The 25,176-nt window shown below is 41.0% G+C and overlaps 1 protein-coding gene across 1 annotated transcript; it reads right to left on the minus strand.

Moving 5' to 3' along the window:
* Positions 1–1,494: 1,494 nt before the first annotated feature.
* On the minus strand, positions 1,495–25,176 carry LOC120311209 (vomeronasal type-2 receptor 26-like). The gene is made up of 8 exons (XM_039350432.1): positions 25,019–25,176; positions 23,321–23,609; positions 17,406–18,242; positions 15,406–15,633; positions 11,045–11,171; positions 9,641–10,322; positions 1,941–2,229; positions 1,495–1,518 (listed from the first exon to the last, which is right to left on the minus strand). Exons 1-8 carry the CDS (start codon positions 25,174–25,176, stop codon positions 1,495–1,497), a joined length of 2,634 nt encoding a protein of 877 aa, XP_039206366.1.

The following is a 25,176-nucleotide window of genomic DNA, read 5'->3' on the forward strand; positions in this document are numbered from 1 at the left end:
AAGGGCAATGTTATATGTAATGTTTGAAGATCTGCTACATCTTTCTTCACTTTTATATCCAAGATTCTTTGGGCAGCAATTTTTGTTAAACCTTCTTCTCCAGTTGTACAAGAGACAGGGAGAGCACAGCTCTTCATATAATTTGTCAGTTGTATAATCCAAGAGGTCTTTAATTGAAATTCTGTCTGTTTTAACAGACACAATTTTGGGTTTCTATAAATTTAACTTTACAACAATAATTATATGCCTTGATTTTAGAAAATTGTGTAAATTCCAAATTCATCTCTTATGGGAGCAACTGAAGTCCTTGGGACTGACTCCCAAGATACTTCTCAAATGCTGTCTTTGAGTTTGTTTAAAGCCCCAAACACAAGCTCAGTGTAAGAACATGGAGGTAACATGGGCCTTATAACCTCTAATAATTGAAAGCTGAATAACTATGAATTTTTAATTTAAACAGCAGATTCACTCATGTCCTTGCTCTAAATGAGCTCCTTTAATGATGAGGTTCTTGCCCTGTTATCTGGGAATAGTTTGACTCTGTTGCTCCTGAGGAAGTGGGTCATGCCCAGGAAAAGGAGAGCATGCAAGGCCAGGAGGGATGGGACAGGGGGAGAGAAACCAGCCATGCCGGGATGTATCCGGCCACGTGGGACCTCGGCGAGTTAGTGGACGGCTGGTTGAAGAGGGACGTTGCCATCTCTGGGGCATGGTGTGCGTGCCCACAGAGAGGGCTCTGAGTGCTGCCTCTGGCACGCATGCCATAGGTTCACCACCACTGCCTTATACCATTCCTACAAGAGCATAAAGACCTAGTTCTGCCAGTTGGTTTGGTGCCCCAATGGGTTAATAATGGGCAATAATGGATCAATAGCAGATTCCACATTCCCCTCCCTCTCTTTCCCATCTTATAGTTATAGTTGGTAATCTTTTAATTTTATTGCATTTTTAGTTGTTATTACATATGTGTTTTTGTATAGTTTTATCACTTTTAATATTGTAAGTTGCCCAGAGTCATCTCACAGTGAGATGGGTGGCAAACAAATTTAATACATAAATAAATAAATAAATAAATAAATAAATAAATAAATAAATAAATAAATCCTGCTTGTTCTTCAGTTACAAATTCTTTGTTCATCTACCTACTATCAACTCTACTCAAGAGGATCTGAGCATTGATTTTAGGCACAATATCTATTTGACCAATGGGACAATAATCACTAGGATGCTTGTTATACCCTTTTTAAAATAGAAAATATTATTCCCCAAAACTATAGGGGGGTAAATCTACCTGCCAATAGTGGGACTCACAACCTGGAATATTCATTGAATAGTTCAGCTATTCATTGAATAGTTCAACTATTCATTGAATAGTTCATTGAAAGTCATCTCCAGGGGTTTTAATGTTCTTCAAGCCTTTCATTTGATTATGAGTACATTAGAATAAAAGGTTGTTGGCTGATAGCCTTGTAACTTTTTAAATAAAGTGGTTAATTACTGATAGCGATCACTCTGAGTCTATAAGACATATTTATGTTTTATCAATTATAAGTAAGACTGAGAATCTTTTCATAAGTATGGGACTTGTTCAGCATTGAAAAATATCATTTTTTCCCTCTAAGATTATGTACAAAATATGAGCTTTTCATCAGCGCTTTATCTTCCTATTGTACAGAATGGGTTTTTGATTGAACAGAGAGCCTTTCCTCATCTTTACAAGTGTGCAACAGAAGTCCTCAAAGCAATAGGGATGGTGTCATGAGAACATATGTCTGTTTTGAACCATGCTCCCATCCTAATGTTATCTCAAATATCCAGCCATGATACCTACAATGGCCATAATCAAAAACAGCTCTTGAATTCCAGAGAAAGATGTGGCTGGATCTATCATGCACCCATTACCACCCAACTAACTTTACCAGGTACAAAAACCAACACACCTGTGGGACTTTATAGGTGCCTACTAATGTAGACATCTGGATGGAGATCTCCCTGTCAGCTGCATCAATAAGAACCAAAAGGTTGTCCTTCCTTCCACAGCTGTAGTTAGGAACATTGGCTTTTCCAGTAGAGAGCATGTCCAGCAAGGCATCTGAAGTGCCAAGTGGGTTCAAATAGTTCTCATGTATGTTGTACCCAAATGTGAGATTATTCAGGAGCTGGAGTTTCTGGTTGACCACTTGAGTGGTGAAAATGAAGCATTCTTTTCCCCTGTTATCATAAGGTACTCTATTGTAAAAAATAATGTGTTCCAGTTAGTATCAGCATAATCAATGTCAATCATCAAATATCTTTTTTTTCAACTTCATCCCCTTTGCCAACATATGACTATTGAGTCTGAAGCAAATACTCACCCAAAACCAGAGGCAAATGACCCACCAACATTAAATATTTGTGAATATTGAGAAATTGGAAGGGAGATAGTCCTCCACTAAGGCTAAGAATCACAAATAGTCCATCATTTCTAGCAGTATCATAAGGAAATGGATATTTCATAACTGACCAAAAAATCATTCTAAATTCAAGTCATTCTCTATTCCTATAAAAATCAGCTATTGAATTAAATATCAATGAGTGGTTATAAAAATATGGAAATGAGCTGGTCAAGGGAAACTACAACAATTGCCCCTTTAAATCATGAATTCCTTAATTTGTTGGAGAAAGGAAAATAACGTGGATTTCTTCCAGGTATTTTTTATGTCCTGTCTTTGCATTTGTGTCTCTTCCTTGAAGTGTTGTGAAATGCTGTGGACATAATTTACTTGGGCTTCAGTTAGCATTTGATAAAGAAGACCACAACCTACTACTTGAGAAGGCAGAAAATAAGGGTTAGACAGCATCACCACCAGATGGATTCATAACTGGCTGACCAACCACACTCAACATGTCATTCTTCCATTCTGTTACAGTATATTTCTGTTATATTTCAAAAAACGACAGAAGAGGGAACTCATCAAAATCAGATTCAAGAAATTAGTTAGTTCCTGCAATATAGGAGCAAGTAGAATAAAAAGGGTGTTAGAAATGCAGATGGAGGGAATACAACTCTATCACACTGAAAGACTTACAAGTAAGACTCACTGTAAGGAGCCATGTTGAAATTCAAAATTTTATGCCCCATAGTAAATGCACTGGTGACTATACTAATGAGATGGTCTCCTGACCTATAGTAACTCCATGGTCTTTTTTCATCCAGGTGCTCCAAATTCAGTGGGCACTTCATTCTAAGCTTTCCAGAGGCTGGCTGGGACATCAGCAGCACCAGCACCAGCAGTAGCAGAAACAGGGGGTCCATAATTCATGGGGCTGAATCAATCCCCTGTTTTCAAAGATGAGTTAGATGAATTCAATGCACTCTCACAACATGGAATAGCCAATGGCTTTCCTCTTCCAAACAGAGACAAGCCGAGCTTCATGTGGAAAGGAGAGACTGTGCCTTCAGCAGCACAGTCCTTGCCTGTGTCCTAAATGTTGTGTAAACCATTCAGCATGAGTAGAAGCTTTTATCTTTCTCTTTGATGCAAGATCCATTCCATGTTGCTTCTACCTATAACAAAGGCAGTCACTGGAGAAGTTTCAGTAGGTATCTCAAAGTCTGGGATCGTGATAATTACTGTAAGTGATAATTTGTGCTCTGGGGCTTTTGAATCTCTTCCAGGACTCCATGTATAGAGGGGGCAGCTGGAGCAAAGCATGTCGCAGATACATCCCTGGGGAACCTCTTCTACAATGGTTGTCATCCTTCCTGTCAGGACATGTCCAGAAAGTGATGCTGGAGGAAGATACTTCAATATCCAGGGAACTGACTTCTGAAATCTTCCATTGTGGTACATTGTCTCCAGAAACTGCTGGGGAAGAACACCTGGAGCTATGGAGTTTTGTTCCAGTGTAGTGGTGCTCTAGTGCTCCTTGTCTTCTTAACACCAAAGAATCACCTTTGAACCCTGCCTAATAGTAAGAGTGGGTCCTCCCTCAAATTTTCTTTTCTATGAGATCTCTATACAGTGGGGCAAAAAAGTATTTAGTCAGCCACCAATTGTGCAAGTTCTCCCACTTAAAAAGATGAGAGAGGCCTGTAATTGTCATCATAGGTAGACCTCAACTATGAGAGACAAAATGAGAAAACAAATCCAGACAATCACATTGTCTGATTTGGAAAGAATTTATTTGCAAATTATGGTGGAAAATAAGTATTTGGTCAATATCAAAAGTTCATCTCAATACTTTGTTATATATCCTTTGTTGGCAATGACAGAGGTCAAACGTTTTCTGTAAGTCTTCACAAGGTTGGCACACACTGTTGCTGATATGTTGGCCCATTCCTCCATGCAGATCTCCTCTAGAGCAGTGATGTTTTGGGGCTGTTGCTGGGCAACACGGACTTTCAATTCCATCCAAAGGTTTTCTATGGGATTGAGATCTGGAGACTGGCTAAGCCACTCCACGACCTTGAAATGCTTCTTCCGAAGCCACTCCTTTGTTGCCCTGGCAGTGTGTTTGGGATCATTGTCATGTTGAAAGACCCAGCCACATTTCATCTTCAATGACCTTGCTGATAGAAGGAGGTTTGCACTCAAAATCTCATGATACATGGCCCCATTCATTCTTTCCTGTACACGGATCAGTCGTCCTGGTCCCTTTGCAGAGAAATAGCCCCAAAGCATGATGTTGCCACCCCCATGCTTCACAGTATGGTGTTCTTTGGATGCAACTCAGCATTCTCTCTCCTCCAAACACGATGAATTGTGTTTCAACCAAACAGTTCTACTTTGGTTTCATCTGACCATAGGACATTCTCCCAATCCTCTTCTGGATCATCCAAATGTTCTCTAGCAAACTTCAGACTGGCCCAGACATGTACTGGCTTAAGCAGGGGGATACGTCTGGCACTGCAGGATCTGAGTCCCTGGCGGCATAGTGTGTTACTGATGGTTGCCTTTGTTACGTTGGTCCCAGCTCTCTGCAGGTCATTCACTAGGTCCCCCCATGTGGTTCTGGGATTTTTGCTCACCGTTCTTGTGATCATGTTGACCTCACGGGGTAAGATCTTGCGTGGAGCCCCAGATCAAGGGAGATTATCAGTGGTCTTGTATGTCTTCCATTTTCTAATTATTGCTCCCACAGTTGATTTCTTCACATCAAGCTGCTTGCCTATTGCAGATTCAGTCTTCCCAGCCTGGTGCAGGTCTACAATTTTGTTTCTGGAGTCCTTCAACAGCTCTTTGGTCTTCACCATAGTGGAGTTTGGAGTGTGACTGTTTGAGGTTGTGGACAGGTGTCCTTTATATTGATAACAACTTCAAACAGGTGCCATTAATACAGGTAATGAGTGGAGGACAGAGGAACCTCTTAAAGAAGAAGTTACAGGTCTGTGAGAGCCAGAAATCTTGCTTGTTTGTAGGTGACCACATACTTATTTTCCACCATAATTTGCAAATAAATTCTTTCCAAATCAGACAATATGATTATCTGGATTTGTTTTCTCATTTTGTCTCTCATAGTTGAGGTCTACCTATGATAACAATTACAGGCCTCTCTCATCTTTTTAAGTGGGAGAACTTGCACAATTGGTGGCTGACTAAATACTTTTTTGCCCCACTGTATATTATATATTAGTCATAAATTAGAAGTGATTTTAAAATTCTTTCTACCTGAGGTGAAGTTTGTTATTTTCCATCTGTTCTAGAAATATAAATTTGTAGATGAGAGCTGATGAAGAAGCAGAAAACTGACACTGACATATCAGCACATCATACCTGAAAACCTCTGCAGGTAATTAAAGGTCAAGAAGGCAGGGAGGAAAAGGATAAGTACAAACAGTGCTTTTTTTGTAAAAAAAAAAAAAAGTGCTGGAACTCACACATGTCATACAACCCGCCTTGCCTACCCTACAAGGTTCCATCCAAAAAAGGTGCCGGAACTCCGTTCTGGGCGTTCTATGACAAAAAAAAAAAAAAGCCCTGAGTACAAAACACTTCTGGGCAAGGAGGAAAGAGATAAACTTTCAAGGCAGGGAGTGGAGGATTAAGAGCAAAGAATCTCCTAAAAAACAGTCAGAGATTTCCAGCAAAAAGAAGTGCATGTCACTTCATAAAGGGCCAATAAATTTTGTATTTTTTTTTTCATTTTTAAAATCTCTGAATTTTAAAAAAAATATTTTCAAATTTTTACTTTTTATTTTTAAAATTTTCAATTTCTTTTTCTAATTTTTATATTCTTTTTTCAATGTTTTAAAATTCTTTTTTCAATGTTTTCAATTTCTTTTTTCAAGTTTTCAATTTTTTTCAATTTTAAATGTTTTTTTCAATTTTTCAATTTCTTTTTTCAGTTTAAAAAATTTGAAAAAATATTTATTTTAATTCTTTAGACATTTTTAAATTCTTAACGATCTAAGAGGGAAAAATCACAGAAAAAAAGACTGACACTTCAAAACAGGGAAGATAGTGATGAATTTTCAAGGCAGAGAATAAAGGTAAGGTGACCAACTTTTTTACAATGAAAAGGAGGATACAAATAAAGAAGAAAAAAAATATTGTAAATAAAAGAAAACATTTTATTCATCGCAACAATAATACAGACAACTTGCATGTGCAAAGTTTGCCAGCCGAGTGTTTTGGCGTGTTGAGCAGCAATTCCTATTGGCTTTCGAAAGCCAGTAGTGGGGTAGCACAGTTCATGCAAAAGTTGAAAACAAAACCCATCAAAAAAAGGTGCTGGAACGCCGTTCTGAGTGTTCTATGAGGAAAAAAAAGCCCTGCAGATTAGATTTCAAATATCGAAAAGGAGGACATGAAGGAGGACACTTTCTGAGGGAGGACAGAACTCACAAAAGGAGGACTATCCTCCCGAAAGGAGGACGGTTGGTCACCTTAATAAAGGGCCAAGAACTTTTGTAAGCTCTTGTAAACTGACACTTCACAACAGGGAAAATATTTAATTTTTAGAAAATTTTAATTTTTCAGTGAACTAAAAGTCAGATGAGACCAAAATGAAGCTCTTTGGCATCAACTCAACTTGCCATGTTTGAAGGAGGAAGACTACTGCTTATGACCCCAAAAACACCATCTCCACCATCAAACATGGAGGTGGAAATATTATGCTTTTTGGTGTTTTTCTGCTAAGGAGACAGGACAACTTCAGCACGTCGAAGGTACGATGGATGGGGCCATATACCATCAAATCTTGGGTGAGAACCTTCTTCCCTCAGCCAGGGCATTGAAACTGGGTCGTGGATGGATAGTCAGCATGACAATGACCCAAAACACATGGTCAAGGCAACAAAGGAGTGGCTCAAGAAGAAGCACATTAAGGTCCTGGATTGGCCTAGCCCTAGCCAGTCTCCAGACCTTAATCCCATAGAAAATCTGTGGAGGGAGCTGAAGGTTCGAGCTGCCAAACATCAGCCTTGAAACCTTAATGACTTGGAGAGGATCTGCAAAGAGAAGTGGGACAAAATCCCTCTTGAGATGTATGCAAACCTGGTGGTCAACTATAAGAAATGTCTGACATCTATGACTGCAACAAGGGTTTTGCCACCAAGTACTATGTCGTGTTTTGCAAAGGGGTCAAATACTTATTTCACTCATTAGAATGCAAATCAATTTATAACTTTTTTGAAATGCGTTTTACTGTCTCTCACGGTTAAAATAAACCTATTATTAAAATTATAGACTGATCATTTCTTTATCAGTGGGCAGACATACAAAATCAGCAGGGGATCAGAAAGTTTTTCCCTTACTGTACTTTATGGGAAGAAAAGTATTTGAGATCTTTTAATATATAATTTCTTTGTCCAGATTTATTTGGAGGTATTTACAGCATGGAATTAAGTTCATTTTAACTTCATACCTGTGGAATTTTGTAGATGCCCCCAAAAGTAGAAATATGATCAAAGAGTTCAGATTCTGTCTCTTCCTGCCAACAAGTTCTTTTGCCTTCCACATCTGTAGTTTGGGATGTTCTCCTGCCTATAGACAGGAAGTCCATCATGGCCTCATAGGTTATTCTTGCATTAAAGAAGTTATCATAGATGTTGTAGCCCAGGGTGATATTGGATAAGAACCTTGGGCTCTGTTGATTTCATGAACAGCCAAGAAGAATGGCAGGATATGACAGTAAAGTGGGAAGCTGGAAAAATACTGATTATCCGACAGAGAATGTGGGTGAAAGGGAGGTTTTCCTGCTTACTAGACAACCCTTAAAATTAGAATGGCCAGACATCCTGTTCTCAACTTTGCACATGATATATTGCAAACTGTTTATCACATGGTGTATTGAAAACTGCTTGACACTTGAAATATTGCTAAAAGCATTCCTATGTTAAAAGAGGAACTATAGATTATAACCATGTCTAGTAACTTTCCTATGTTAGAATAAGGAACTATAGAATGTAACCATGTATGGAATATGTCTTGATCAGGAAATAACTGATGTATTCCGGGTTATAAAAATGATCATCTACGCCCAGTCGGGTGTTCAGATTTTTTTTAGCTGTGTACAGCTCTCTGAACCTGCGCAATAAACTTCCCTTTCCTTGAAAGAGCTGACTCAAGTCTCTCACTTCTACAACAACAGAACATTGTCAACTCACTGCAAAATAGCAGCCTCTCTCTACAGCGATTCTAGGTGGCCCACAAACATAGTCAAAAACATATTCTTCCCCCATTCAGGTTCAAGACCAAACATCTAACAGATCAATGCTCCCACCCTAGATCAATGCATGTGGGAAGATGCATGTATTCACAGTTGTCAAGAATGGTAAAAAATAGAGCATTACCAGGTGTGCCTAAAGTATGCATTATAATTATATTATTTCTTTTTATTAGACCACCCAGATAGTGACAAATGGCTGTACTCAAGTGCAGGATTCATTCTTGAGCAGGTGGAGATGGTCCACTCTTCAAAAAGCCATCCGTATATCCAGAGATTGTTTTGCTGCAGACTGTTGATGGCTCTGGAGTGATTGCCCTATATTCAAAAATCTTTAATGTGATCCTCTTAGGTAAATCATTAATTTACCATGTAAGGTCTCTATTCCCGTTGAATTTGGTTTTTAAAAGGTATTCCTTTTATTTAAACCACAAGTAACATGGAAGCCTAAAAAAGCATACAAAATAGGTAAAAGGCATAGGTTGGAAAGAAAAGGAAGAGAGGGAGGAAGGAAGGATAGAGTACAGAACCCCATGCTTTCATTTCTTGGCCAAAGGCCCTGAAGCCTGTCCTCGACAGGAAAACCACCTAAAGATAGGGTCAGTCAGGTTTCCAAGAGGGCAAGGATTGACTTACATTGGAGCTTATCATTCATAATTCAAAAGGAAGGAAGAAAAATTCCATGGAACACAAAATAAGAGTTTAATTCCATGCTATTTTGTCATATTTAAAATAAACTAGTTATGAAAGTAAAGAATAAAGCTAGTAGCCCTCCTTAATTTTCATCATTAGTTGCTCCTTTGTGTTCATGTCAGGTCTCAGCATAATAATGTAGCATTTGGGGATAAAGATGCAGCCCAGCAAGCCCAAGCTGGAAGCCAGGATGGAGAAAATTTGCACAGCCACCATGTATTTCCCTTTAGTGCTCAGGTATGTGGGGACAAAGGAGATCCAAACACTGCAGAAGACCAGCATGCTGAAGGTGATCCACTTGGCTTCATTGAAGGTCCCTGGCAGCTTTCGGGCCAAGAAAGCCACCAAGAAGCAGGTGGAAGCCAGAAAGCCCATGTAGCCAAGGGCGATGTAGAACATGATGACGGAGCCTTCATTACATTGCATAAGAATCTGTCCTGGTTGGGAATGCAGGTCAGAGTCAGGAAATGGGGGAGAGCTTCCCAGCCACGTGATGCAGATGCCCACTTGAACACCAGAGCAAGAAAAAACAATTGAATTGGCCAGACTCTTCCCAAGCCATTTCCTCATTCGACTCCCTGGCTTTTTAGCCAGGAAAGCCACCACCACCATGACAGTCTTGGCCAGCAAGGAAGAGACAGCAACAGAAAAAACAATGCTGAAAGTGGCTTGTCGGAGAAAACAGGTCAATTTGTTGGGCTGGCCAATGAATAGAAGAGAGGTCAAGACGGAAAGGAGGAGGGAAACCAGGAAAATGTAGGTGAGGTCCCGGTTGTTGGCTTTGACTATAGGAGTCTCTTGGTATTTAATAAAGATTCCCAGAACAAAGGAAGTGGTTAGGGACAAAGCAAGGGCAAAGGAAGCCAGGAGCAGTCCCAATATTTCTTTGTAAGACAAGAAGCTTATAGTTTTGGGGACACACCGATCTCGCTTTTTATTTGAATGCTGGTCATCTGGACACCTGCTGCAATGTGCTGCATCTGAAAAACATTTGCTAGCATGTATCTGTTTCTACAGCTGTGGGATCATTACAGATGCAGCTCAGATCTATTAATACTACAATACATAAAATGTTTTTGAAAGTAATGGGGTGAGAGAAGATATTGGGAGAGGTGGAGAACCACTTTTTTAAAGGCTGATGACCAATAACATCATGAACTCTCACAAGACTTGCTTCCTTTCCTGAAACAAGAGCCGAGGTGGCGCAGCAGTTAGGGTGCAGTACTGCAGGCCACTTTAGCTGACTGTGTTCAGCAGGTCAGCGGTTCAAATCTCACCAGCTCAAGGTTGACTCAGCCTTCCATCCTTCCGGGGTAGGTAAAATGAGGACCCAGACTGTTGGGGGCAATGTAAATATATATATACATTGCTTACTGGTGTACACCGCTTAGAGAGTGCTTGCACTTAAAGCGGTATATAAGTCTCATAAATAAATAAATAAACCAGTCATGAATATCAAGATTCAAGAGACTCCAGCAACTTTATTCATTTTAATGGCCACACAATCACCAACAATCATTTGGTGATTGTTCCCAACCCTTGAAAAGTTTGTGGACCCTTTCAAAAATTTCAGTTTTATTTGTGTTATGGCACTAGGCAGAGAACTGCTAGAATTAGGTCTAATAGTGTGAAAGAAGACACCTGTAAGTAATGTTTGACAGAAAAGCAAGAGTGAATTTTGATTGCATCCAGAGCCACCTACCTTTTTGCACAGAGAATGTTCCTTCCGTACACAGAGAACAGTCGTAACAGCAAACTGGTGCTCCTTCTCTCATGAGCTTGACATGTCCTGGGGAACAACTTTCTGTACATCTAGATGAAGGTACTGTCTAAGCATAAAAGTAAAGATTAGTTAGAGTGATATATGAATTAGAAAGGTTTATTTCAATGAACTAAATATTGTAAATACAACCAAGGAGTAATGGTATAGCAGTTATTTTTTTTAACAAAATTTTATTAAATTTATATAGGTAAAGAAAAATAGGAACAATACAGGTATGGTAAAGGGAGGGGTAAAAGGAAAGGGGGAGGGAAAGGAAATAAGGAATTAGGGTAAAGTAAGGATAGGTACAATCACATATTTCAACAAACAAGCAACCGTCTGGATCATAATAATGAGTAAATATCATATTCAACCATTTTTAACAAAGCTTAAACTGTAACATATTAAAAACAATTAGGAAACAAATACGTTGATCTATTAAGTAAACACTACTAATAAAATCTAAAAAAAAATAATCCTAACAATCAAAAGTAACAAATGAAAATCAGAAAATCAGGAAAAGTAATCATATCATCAAAATGTTAGTTAGAACTTGATTAAAAATCAGTCATCTATTCTAAAATATTGAATCCTTCAAGTTCTAATGTGTCTCTAACCATTGATAAAATTTTTCCCAAGTTCTAAAATAAATTGAATCATCTTTTTCTTTCATTTCTAATGTTAGTCTATCCATTTCTGCACAGTCTAAAATTTTGGTAATAATAATCTGGTCAGATGTTAAATTCTCATTTTTCCAAAATTGGACAAATACTATCCTTGCAGCAGTTAAAACATGCAGTATCAAGTAGTCATTCTCATTGCCATAATTAGGTCTTAATATTCCTAACAAAAACAATTCTGGTTTAAATTCTATTTGTAGTTTCATCATCTTTTCCAACCATCTATGGATCTTAGTCCAATATTTCTTACCGATAGGGCATGTCTACCAGGCATGGTAATAAGTGCCTGACTGTTGCTTACATTTCCAGCAAATATCCGAAACATTTTTAAACATTTTCGCTAAGTGAACATCTATAAAATATCTTATATAAGTTTTCTTTCTATGCTACCACTTTTGTAAGCTTAATATTTTTATCCCAAAGTTTTTGCCAGTCTTCCAAATCTATAGAATATCCAAAGATCTTTGCCCATACTATCATTGTTTCTTTCACTTGTTCTTCTTCCATCTTCCAGTTTAAAAGAAATTTATAGTTTTCTAATCAAATTCTCATCTGTTAAATTTGTTAAAATTTTATCCAATGGGGGTCTGTTCTTTGTAAAAACCTGTCGATTTTATATCTTTTTTGTATCTTGTTTGAATTTACAAGTAGGACCACCATGTCAAGTCAATACCTTGTAGTTGTAAAGTTTGCCTGTCCTTAAGTTTTCCCTCTTTGTCTAAAATGTCTTTATAAGCAGTTATTAATGGGGACCCCCCATCTTCCTTCCTTTCTAATTGCTGGAAATACCATCTAAAAGGACTCTGCACATGAGTGGCAAATGAAAGATAATTCTCTTTATCAAACTCTAATGTCAGTCCTGAAACACTCTCTTGGTTTTATTCCCCATTCAGAAGAAAAGTGGTTCCGTTGCAATAGATGTTTCTTCCGAGGGCATGTATGGGAATGCTATATTTCATATTATTGCTATATCTTTCTTTCTCTTTCTTTCTTTCTTTCTTTCTTTCTTTCTTTCTTTCTTTCTTTCTTTCTTTCTTTCTTTCTTTCTTTCTTTCTATATTTTATTGATTTTTTAACACAATCACCTTAATATTTGGTAAACAGCATGTTGTCTGGGTTTATATTTTTAAAAAATCATTAACAATTAGTTTCAATAATTTTATATTCCACATTTTTCTAATATTTCTGCAAATAATAACCACATCAATATAAAGCTTCTTTTCTAACTGATCATCCTTCGTCATAGATCCTGTTTACAAAAATCTTGTTTAAGTTTGTTTTCCTCACAATATACAAAGCATTCTTATTGGTAGAGATTTTCTCAAAGATAATTACACTTAAGTATTTAAGTCTTTTTCCTCATATAGGCCATCCCAACACTTTTACATTTCTCATATCTTAAAAAAAAAAAGAAAAAAAAAGAAATAAGAAAATAATATACTACTTAAAATACATGTCCCTCTTAGGCTAATGTACATTTATATGTACATTATATCTTCTTTTTAACCATATTCAAACATATGTTTAATCTTGAAATGTTCCATTTAATATATCTAATTATCTAACCTTTTAGATTTATTCAAAACATTTTTATCCATTGAAGTTTTCTCAAAATCAATTACACTTAAGTATCTAAGACATTCCCTTTATATAAACCATCCCAACATTTTTATATTTCTCATGTCAAAAAACAAAAGAAAAAAGAAAGAAAAAATACTATGTTACTTGAAGGCCTCATCCTTCTTAAACTAAAATTCATTTATATCCAAAATCTTTCTATTTTTTTAGCCATATTCCAACAGAATATTCCCTCTGATAGGTCCCATTGTCTAATTTCTTAATTCTCACTTTAGCCTTTTTTTTCTGCCAAACATCTTTCCTGATCAATATGCTCTACTGAATCAAAGATTCTTCCCATAATCTTATAGATGTTGTAAGTACAAAAGGCAAATCAAATAAGATGTTTTTATGGGAAGGTTTTGCCCATTCATATTCATTGAAAATCTTTTCCTTTCTTTCTCTCTTAATTTCTCTTATCATTTTTTGTCTATCAAGTTCTTGTGGTTCTTCTGACAGCTCTGCAATCCATTTTGTCTAATCTTTTTTCTTGTCCTCAGACTTATTTTGTGATCCTATAGTATGAGTTATCTTTTCCATATCCAATATTTTCTGCAAGATTTTTCCACCTCATTCTTCCTTCTATTGTTTGATTCCATCTTTAAATCTCTTTCCTCTAGTTTATATTCAGATGTCGGTTTTATCTGCTCATTCTCAATTTTTATTTTTTGAGAGTTTTTTGTTGTTGTAAAGTTAAATTGGAGATGTATTCATTATATTTTCAAAGTTATTTTTAATTTCCTCGTGGTTTCAGATCAATATTGTTTGAATTATTTGCAACATAGAATACATCTCCTCCTGGAAAGTATTTGTTTTTTCTTGGTATATTCTTTCTGCAGATCTCTGATTTTCCATGATAGCCAAAAATCAGGATTTTTCTTTCTCTGCAAACAGCTTTAGAGTCACAATTGAGTAGGTATTTATAATCCAGAAAGGTCAATTTTTTCCCCTAAAGTTTATAATTCTCACTTTGTAGATAGCCCAAAATGCTTTCTTTTTTTTCACAGCTGTTCTGTAATTAAGACATTGAAAGTCACCAAACCAAGTTATGTTTTTCTGGGCTTTGCCAGTTCCTATATTGGACCAACTACTGTTGTATATTTTCATCCACCACTGGATGTCAGCACCAGTTCATTTTTTTAGTTTTCAAAATAAACAATTGCTTTTTTCTGTTTTCATGATTTAAAAAGAAAATCTTAACAAATTCCACCAATTTCAAACTTATCTAGGTTTAGATCTTATATTCATTTCATTTCAATATATTTCTATCCCCCATAAAAAGTTTAATTCACCGCTTCCATCTGTAGGAGGGTGGGGCAAAAATCCCCCTCCTTTTCACTTTCAGAGGCTTTTTGCTTCTTGGGGTTTTTTTCCTCCAGGAATCAATTATCAAGTAGAAGAGAGAAAATCAACGTTCTTACCCAGTTCCAATCACGCTGTTTACAGTCAGCTTAAAATAGTGCTTTTGGGCTTCGGCTGCTTATAGCTTGGGCTAGGCTCTGAAGTTAACCTAGCCTTTCTCCTGCTAGTTTCTGGAGGGCTTTCCCTGAATGACCAGATTGACTGCCATCTGTCCACGGTTGGCAGGGCTTCCCTCCTTCTTTGTCGCCTCTCTGGGGCAACTTTAGGCCCATTTAAGGTCCCCAAACAGAAATAAATAGGCCGTAGGTGCGGAGCCCCAGGATCCCTCAGCTACTTGAGCTACTGCGCAAAACCGGAAGCCCAAAACCTGGTTTTGTTTGTTGCTGCTAAGGTTGCTATGTTTCTATCCTATGACTGACTTTTTTTTCAATTGCTCTCTTTCCTCTGTCCTTGCCTCAGCTCCTACCAACCTAGTATTTTGAAAGGATGCAAATATGAGTAGATAAATAGGTACCGCCATTTCTATAACAACAATCTTATCTAATCAGCAAAATCCAAAGTCAAAATGAGAATTATTTCTGAGCTGAAAAGTTTGCATCAGTGCAGGTAAATGGAGGAGCAAAACCAAAAAATATCAGCTACCTTGTTAAATGATCTTGGCCAGACAATGGCACTCTGATTGATGGAGACCTTGACTTTGGAAATGGCTTCTCTTTCTGCACTCCCAACTTTCAACCCAGCAGAAGACTTGTTGGGAAACATTCTCCAGTGCATGATATCAAAGTCAGCAAAGGGAATCCCATTTTCATCCAAATAAACTCCATCGCTGGAAAGATTTTGAAGCTGAAAGTTTCTCATGAACCAGTGAAGCTGCAAACATACAGGAAAGTGTACATGCAGCTTAGACATTACAATTTGAGCCTTTATTTTATTTTTTATGGTTATTATTCTGGAGTGGAAATGCTCTGAATAATTCATCCTCTTCAGCTCAGTACTTCTGTCTGACAGATGATGATTCAGTATTTTATGGAAAATTTCTCTCCCTCCTTCTCTAGGAAACAGCAGATATTTTTCAGATACATCTTCCACTTTCTTGAAGGAATCATTATATTGCCCTATCAATCCATGTTCTTCATCACAATTTTGAAAAATAAAAATACATAAAGCTGAAATTTCAAATATATATTTTTCCTTGTGATACTGAATGAGACTTTCTTAATTTCTTATGTCTTTTTTTTTTTTAAGAAAAATCCTGGGTGTTTGTATATTACTCAGACAACATGAACGCTGTTTCCTGCTGTGTAAAAAAGTTCCTGTCTGGAGAATCCTTGCTGGATCCCCATTGCAGCTCTCCCCAGGCCTTCAGATAGCACAGCTGCTAGTATAACACCAGCAGCTGGATGTGAAGAAAGAACAATTATATGAAAGCTCTAGAACAGGAGTGTCAAACTGCTGGCCTGTGGGCCATATGGCGATTGCACCCACCACAGCTCTGGCAATGAAAAAAAAAACATTGTAATATGTCACAACATGTCACGTGATGTGCTGAGTTGGACACCCATGCTGTAGATAGAATATAGACATTGGAAGAAAATAGGAAGGCTGACATGATACTCAAGAGAAGGGATTGAGTTGCTAGTGGTTGAGTTCAGACATGTCTCCATCACCTTCAGGTGGTCTAACCAGCCAGAGTTTAACTCCGAGTGAAGTTGTGACTTTATCTGACAGATGCTGAGAATATCTCTCACAGCAACCCTACAAGGGTTCCACCTGTTCCTTCTTTTTCAGGGAAGACCTGGTTACTCAAAACGGGGTCAATAATCAGCTACCAGCAGATGTAATAAGAGCAGAGAAGTGATTATGATTCATTGCTTTTATAACACAAGTTTTGGGAAAACCCCAAAATGGAGAAGAAGTTTTTAACAAGGCCAAGGTGAAGATCAAGTTAGAAAGGCTTTGCTTTGGGCTATGAAAGGGAGAAAGGTTGTGTAGTGAAATTCAAAAATTAGCTACTGAGGTATCTCCACTATTCCAGGAGATGTGTGGATGACCTTTTTATTACCACAGAAGATGCTTTGAACAGATATTAATTTACCTTGTTGCTGTGCACAGGATCTTCTAAGAAGGTAAAACCACTTTTAATCCAGAACATAACTAAATTTGGTTGTTTTCTTGCCGATGTTTCAATACATAAACTAGGTAAAATCATTGATACTGAGCACAGATTATATTGCCTAGTTCGGGTAATGAAACATCTGCAGGAAAACAACCAAGCTCAACAGAGCTCTCATTTCAACCCTGAGGTACAAATATTCACCTTTATTGGCCAAGACTAACTCCTTGGCTTGAAAACAAAGCAAAACCAGTATAGGACTCACAGGAGACGATTGAGAGGACTGTTGGAGAATCCTGATGCTTATTTAATTTGGAAATTGTTACTATATAGCTGTTTCTGTCATTGGTAGCATCCCAAACCAGTTCTGATAGTGTAACATGGAAGATTTATCCTCATAATCTCTCTCATACTCACTCTTACATGCTACAAACTGGGCTGTTTGGATAACTCACTTCTCCTTATGTCTAACTTAATATTGAGGAATTGAAAGGGGAGCATCCGTGGAACTTTAAAGGAGAAATCTCACCTGCCATGGTTGCACAATATGAGGTGACTGATGGCCTCTAACCTGCACCCTCCCCTTACTCAGTTGGGAGGAAGAGGCAACACTGAGGATCCAGGCCACAGCTTGGATTGCATCGGAAATACTGGCGCCGTCATTCAGCAGGTATCTTTTAACCATAGCACGGGGTGGGTTCTCCTGGATCTCTTTTTCTGTGCACCTTTCCCAAACTTTCTTAGACAACACAGGCCTTGAAAAGGAACACTGGAATGCTTTCTTTACAAACTGTTTGTCAGTAGAGGAATATAAATTAAAGTAATAAGACTCTGTCTTTCTCTTTGTCTTGGTGAGGAAGGAAAACAAAGCATGTTTACTTTGGAGATCAAGCACACGGTAAAAGAGTCTGATACTGAAATCAGACCAAGTTGTTGCAATCCACACTTTTCCCCCAATGAAGGTTTTATTCTTTTCATGAATATGTATTAATGCAAATAGTATGGCGACGGCATGAAAATCCAGTTGACAAACTATAATTTTCACTTGATTATTGATTAAAAAAAGGACTACTTTCTTTTCGTCTTGCTTGGACATTTGTCCAAAACTAGTATCTATATTCGATGCTGAGATGGTTTCTGAGAGGACAATGCAAATCCCACTTTTTACAGCTAGAGTTTCCAAGCTTCCTTTAAAGATCTCTCCTCTTTCATTGTGCTGAGAAAGGAGCCCAATCCAGGTCCATGGGAAATGCAGGAGTAGCTTGACAATTGCTGAGTAAGGAGGATCTTGTTTCGGGGTCATCCGGTAGAAAAAAGGAAAATAATTATTTTGCTCAGGAATGTGGCTGATAACACCGTAGTTGATCTAAGAAGAAAGAGAAAATTGTGGTAGCTTGTTTTTTTATGATAAAGTCACATGTTTAATTGTAAGGATCTTTCCCCACTGTTGATGCTTTTGCAATAGGCATTTGAGCAGAATGCAGAATACAGCAAAACCGAGTAGGAAGGTACTTGGAGTTCTTCTAGTCCAACTCCCTGTTTAAACAAGATACCGTATACTATTCTGAATAAATGGTTCTCCAATCTCTTCTTAAAAACCTCCAGTGATGGAGCACTTATAACTTCTGAAGGCAAATTGTTCCACTGATTAATTGTTCTCACTGACAGGAAGTTTCTCCTTAGTTTTAGGTTGACTCTCTCCTTGATAAATTTCCATCCATTACTTCTTGTCCTCCTTCTGGTGCTTCGTAGAATACGTTGAATATGACAACCCCATATATATTAGAACACTGCTATCATGTCACCCTAGTCCTTCTCTTCGTTAGACTAGATATACCCAGTTCCTGCAACAGTTCTTCATATGTTTTACCCTGCAATCCCCTAATCATGATTGTAGCTCTTATCTGCTTTATAGGGGGGGAATAGGGATATGAGTCCAGCTAGTCATAACAATAATAACTTAGCTGTGGGAACTCAAGGACATTGGGCCTAGAGCTGATAATGTTTTGGTGGGTTGGAGAGCTGGGGAGAAAGCCCGCGCTTCAAGCTAATTGGAGAATGTGATTTATGAATGTTTTTTGTAGTATGGAATTGTACTTTGTTACTTTGTATCCAGGGGAGGGAAATTTAGTTTTTGGTTTCAACTACATATGTAGTGCCGATACGTTGTTTCTCAAATAAAAGATTCTTTAAGGTAAACAATGCCTTGAAGTTCTTTTGAAGAGTTTCATCTGTCGAAACCATGATGATTATATTATTGTCCTTATGTCATTGATTTCAAATATTTGCTAATAAACTGTTTTATTGGTTGTCAATGATTAGACTCAGACATCTGAAATTCAGAAACCTATTTAATAACCTTTAATCCAAGAACACAAGATAATTGGCATTGTGGCAAGCATCAGTTCATCATGGAAGAGAATAAACTCATCATGACATTCTTTGTGCTGTCATACAGACTAGAGCAGGGGTCAGCAACCTGCAACAGTGAAAGAGCCACTTGGATCCATTTCCCTCACAAAAAAAAAATCCTGGGAGCCGCAAAATGTGCGCGCGCACACGCGCGCGCACGCGCATGCGCACAGAACACAGGGCTTGATTGAAGAGAGGAGCTTAAGGCGAAAACGTGCGCCTGCCCTGCCCCCCATCCAGCTCTGGTATGAACGGCTCTGCAGTCCTGGCTTCTCTTCCCTTCGGAAAAGACTGCTCTCCCCTCACCCCGCGCTCTCCCTCTCTGGGACTTTCTTCTTGCTGCCTTTTGGCGCGAAGGTTCCCAGGGAGCGGAGGAGGAAGCCGATGGGGAGAAAGAGCTGCTGCAGTGAATGTTCTGAGGCAGCAGAAGACGGTCGCTCGGGCTCGCCTATCTCAGCCTGCTGCAGGAGGCTGGAGTTGAGGCTTCTGGTTTGCTCTGGGAGGGGTGCTTGGAAAAGGGAGGATGGGAAGCGGAAAGTGGGAGAAAGGACGCCTTCCAGCTCTCTGGGGTTCTTTCGCTGGGAGGTGAGGAAGCAGCAGTTCTGCTCCGTGGGAGGTGGGAGCAGGCAGCCTCTCCTTCAAACTTTGCCAAGTGACTCCAGGAGCGAAGCGAGCTACGAGTCCTAGGAATGTCAACTTTGCGAAAGAGGGAGGCGATGGTGGGATTAAAATAAAACGGGGGGGGGGAGGTTGAGGAAACCCAGCAGATGCTTACATCAGAGGGCCAGCAAGAAAGGCAGGGAGAGGAAGAAAGCTTTCGGGGCTTGTGCACAGACATAGCGGACTCTTTCTCGTCTCCTGCCCTTGCTGCATCTCCTGTGGAGATCATTTGCAGCTCTCTGTGTCTCTGCAGCTTGCTTCTTGAAGCGATTTCAATCAGCCCCATTCATTGCCAAGAATCCCCATGGAAGTCAATGGAGGTCTGCGGCGAATCAAAAAGCCAGCTGCAGTACCTCCACGTCCGTTGATTTGACCGGCTCAGCGGCCCGGGGACGAGCAGGAACCGATGCCCCCACTGCCCGCCGGGCTTGCTGCCTGGCCTGGGGAAACACAAGGCAGGCTTAGCGCCCCGGGGACGGCCAAAACCCAATGCCCCGGTCGGCCGCACTGCCGCCCAGCCCGGGGAGACGCGAGGCAGGCTCAGCGCCCCGGGGACGGCCAAAATCCAAGGCCCCTGCCGGCCGCCACTGCCGCCCAGCCCGGGGAGACACGAGGCAGGCTCAGCGCCCCGGGGACGGCTACAAACAAATGTCCCCGCCACTTGCTGCCTGGCCCAGGAAAAAACAAGGCTGGCTCAGCGGCCCGGGGACAGCTACAAACCAATGCCCCTGCCGCCTGCCGCACGGCCCGGGAAGATGCAAGGCTGGCTCAGTGGCCCGGGGACGGCCAAAACCCAATGCCCCTGCCGGCCGCCACTGCCGCCCAGCCCGGGGAGACGCGAGGCAGGCTCAGCGCCCCGGGGACGGCCAAAATCCAATGCCCCTGCCGGCCGCCACTGCCGCCCAGCCCGGGGAGACGCGAGGCAGGCTCAGCGCCCCGGGGACGGCTACAAACAAATGTCCCCGCCACTTGCTGCCTGGCCCGGGAAAAAACAAGGCTGGCTCAGCGGCCCGGGGACGGCTACAAACCAATGCCCCCGCTGCCTGCCGCACGGCCCGGGAAGATGCAAGGCTGGCTCAGTGGCCCGGGGACGGCCAAAACCCAATGCCCCTGCCGGCCGCCACTGCCGCCCAGCCCGGGAAGATGCGAGGCTTGCTCAGCGGCCTGGGGATGGCTACAAACCAATGCCCCCGCCGCCTGCCGCACGGCCAGGGAAGATGCGAGGCTGGCTCAGCGCCCTGGGGACGGCCAAAAACCAATGCCCCTGCCGGCTGCCACTGCCGCCCAGCCCGGGGAGGCGCGAGGCAGGCTCAGCGCCCCGGGGACGGCCAGAAACCAATATCCCCGCCATCTGCCGCCCGGGGAGACACGAGGCCGGCTCAGCGGCCCGGGGACGGCTACAAACCAATGCCCCGCCGCCTGCCGCACGGCCCGGGAAGATGCGAGTCTGGCTCAGCGCCCCGGGGACAGCCAAAAACCAATGCCCCTGCCGGCCGCCACTGCCGCCCAGCCCGGGGAGGCGCGAGGCAGGCTCAGCGCCCCGGGGACGGCCAGAAACCAATATCCCCGCCGTCTGCCGCCCGGGGAGACACGAGGCCGGCTCAGCGGCCCGGGGACAGCTACAAACCAATGCCCCTGCCGCCCAGCTCGGGAAGATGCGAGGTCAGCTCAGCGGCCCGGGGACGGCCAAAAACCAATGCCTCTGCCGGCCGCCACTGCCGCCCAGCCCGGGAAGACGCGAGGCTGGCTCAGCGGCCCGGGGAGGGGCAGGAACCGATGCCCCCGCCGGCTGCTGCCCCCGCTGGGCCTACCTCCTGGCCCGGGGAAGGGCAGGAACCAATGCCCCTGCCGGCCGCTGGCCCCGCCAGGCCTGCTGCCCAGCCCAGGGAGACACGAGGCCGGCTCGGCTGCCCCTCCGCCTGGTGCAGGTAAGCCCCCCCCCTCCTCCCCACTCACCCTCCATCTCCGGGTCTGCTCCTGCTTGGCCCACTAGGGCCGCAGCTTGCGGGAGGGCTGGCCCTTTCAACGGAGGCTCTGCTGGGCCGCTCCCAGCATCGATCCTGGGGCTGCCCCGCGCGGCTCTCTGGCCACATGCACCTCGGACTGGGCCAGCCCCGGAAAGGCCCTTCCTGGCCACCAGGGGGCAGGGCATCTGGCTGCAGGGCCAATCGGGAGCAAGGGGCACATCTGCATGTGTGTGAGAGAGAGAGAGATAGAGAGAAGGGAAGCACAAGTGCCTCTCTGTCTCTGTCTGTCTCTCTCTCTATGAAAATGGCGGAGAAGGCTCCGGAGCCGCAGGAGGTGGCTCAAAGAGCCGCATGCGGCTCCGGAGCCGCGGGTTGCCGACCCGTGGACTAGAGGAAGCATATTAAAACTGTTGTCTGGAAGTACCTTTAAGCTCTTCATGCTCTTCTCTGACTTTCCTTGACCCATTCACTTTTCCTTCATATCTTTCTTTTGCAATTTGAGCCTCAGATCCAAACCTTTTTTAAAAAAAACACCGAATTTCATAAGTATGAGGGTTGTTGAGCTGCTCTGTTTTCTGGAGTTCCATCACTCCAGGTTTTCAAGGAAAGGTTGATAGCCATTTGTCTGGAGTGGTTTGAGAATTCCTGTTCTGAGCAGGGGGTTGGATTAGAAGATTTCTACAGTCCCTTTTATATTTTTATAACTAAATTAAATATATTTTTATATTAACTCTGTTAATATATTTTTAATATTATTTGAGAAAAACTCAACTCACATTTTCATTTCCCAATGGCAGAAGTACATTATTATATACAGTCGTCATGGTTTTTTTCAACAAACACTCATTCTTGCAATTGGCTACATTCTACCTGTTCTCTTTCTCCAAACATTTCTGTGCCTTAACACTTCATCTGCCCCCGACTTTAATAAACTTTATAATAAGAGACCCAGGTTCTTATATATGTTGTTTTGATTCTTTGAAGAAACACTCCTTAGCAACAGAAAAGGAGAGATCCCAAAGCCAAGACATGGTTTCTAATGCATATTCTAGCAGGGAGACAAAAGAAATATAAATATACTTTATAAAAAGAAAAGTATTTGAGATATGTTAATATCTAATCTCTGTGCCAAGATTTATTTGGAAGTAACTACAGCATGGAATTAAATTCATTCTAGCTTCATACCTGGGATTTTTTTAAACAATATTTTATTAGGTTTTAAAAGGGTAGGGGAGGGATAGGGTCAATATGGGTATTGGGGTTCAGGGTAAGGTTCGGGAATGGGATTGGGATAAAGGAAGGTACAACAGTGGGGTTGCCCCCAGTAACAATTCCATGCTTTAGCAAGCAGACTATTGTACGGATACAAATATTCAATAACAATAATTAATATATGACATTATACCTGTGGGATTTTGTAGATGCCCAAGAAAGTAGAAACATGATCAAAGAGCTCAGATTCTGTCTCTTCAAGAACTGCCAGCAGTTTCTTTTGCCTTCCACATCTGTAGTTTGGGACGTTCTCCTGCCCTGTAGAGAGGAAGTCCATCATGGCCTCAGAGGTTATTCTTGCATTGAAGAAGTTCTCATAGATGTTGTAGCCCAGGGAGATGTTGGGTAAGAGCCTTGGGCTCTGGTTGATCTCATGAACAGCAAAGAAGAAGGGCAGGATATGGCAGAACATTGTCAAAGAACTGCAAAATAGCAGCATATCTATTCAACAATTTAATAATATTCAAAAAACATAATTAAAATATATTCTTTCCCCCACATGCAAGACCAACCACCCTCACAGTTCAACCCACCATCCTAGCCCAATGCATGAGAGAAGAGTCACGTATTCATAGCTCATCATAGTGCTAAAGATGGAGTGTTAACAGATGTACATGTAGTATGCATTATAATTATATCTTATTATTTCTTTCTATTAGACCACCCAGGTAGTGACAAATGGCTGTACTCCAGTGCAGGATTCACTCTTGAGCAGGTGGAGATGGTCCACTCCTCCAAAATTCATCAATAGATCCAGAGATTATTTTGCTGCTAACTGTTGATGACTTTGGAGTGATTACCCTATATTCAAAAATCTTTAATGTGATCTTCTGCAGCTAAACAATTAATTTGACACAGAAAGTCGCTATTCTCTTTAAATTTGGTTTTTAAAAGGTATTTCTTTTATTTAAATGAAAAGTAACATGGAAGCCTAAAAAAACATACAAAAAAGTAAAATGCAGTGGTTGGAAAGAAAGGGAAGGGAGGGAAGAAGGAAGGAAAGAAGGAAGGAAGGAAGGAAAGAAGGAAGGAAGGAAGGAAGGAAGGAAGGAAGGAAGGAAGGAAGGAAGGAAGGAAGGGAGGAAGGAAGGAAGGAAGGAAGGAGTGCAGCATAGGGAATGAAAGGAGATTTGGGGAGCCAGCTCAAGAGATCAGCTTCTGCTCCAAAGTATTGAATCACCTGATTGTCAGATTGATCTTTATATGCACATAGTCCTAGATGTATCACCACAACTGAGCCCAAAATTTCTGTTGCTAACTGAGACAGTTGTTAAGTGAATTTTGCCTCATTTTATGACCTTTCTTGCCAACATTGTTAAGTGAATCATTGCAGATGATAAATTAGTTACACAGTTGTTAAGTGAGTCTGGCTTCCCCATTGTCAGAAGGTGGCAAAAGGTGATCACCCAAGCCCAGGACACTGCAACCGTCATAAATATGAGTCAGCTGCCAAGCATCTGAATTTTGATCACAGGATCATGGGGATGCTGCAATGGTCATAAATGTGAAAACCAGTTAAAAGTCAGTTCTTGTGTAAGCAAATGAATTGTAGCAAGTTGAGGAATACCTGTAACTATAACTTATAAGTAAATAAATAAAAATAAATATTTGCTGACTTTCCACCGAACCGAAGTAATAATTTTGAGAACAACAGAATCCCACCAGGCAAGAATCACTTTGGAAGGGTGTTGTTAAATCTGCCCAGTGTTGAGGCTGACCCTTGATGAAAAACCTTAAAAGGAACTTTGCAAGTTCGGCTTTCATAAAGGCAGATTGGGAGAAGCAATATGAAGCTGCTTTTTCCAAGATGAGAAATTGGGAAAAAAATTACCTTCTCAACCTGTGAGCTGGAGGCTTGGAAAGAACATAAGGATAACTTCGAGAAAATATTTTAGATGTTATTCCAGTAATCAGGTAATCTCCTGGTTTGTAGTAATTAAACTCCTTCTCTTTTTCTATTGTCACCTTCAATGGACATTTTGTTTGCAT

The sequence above is a fragment of the Crotalus tigris genome, unplaced genomic scaffold (assembly GCF_016545835.1).
Source record: "Crotalus tigris isolate CLP2741 ecotype Arizona unplaced genomic scaffold, ASM1654583v1 scf7180000018333.105701, whole genome shotgun sequence".
NCBI classification, from domain to species: domain Eukaryota; kingdom Metazoa; phylum Chordata; class Lepidosauria; order Squamata; family Viperidae; genus Crotalus; species Crotalus tigris.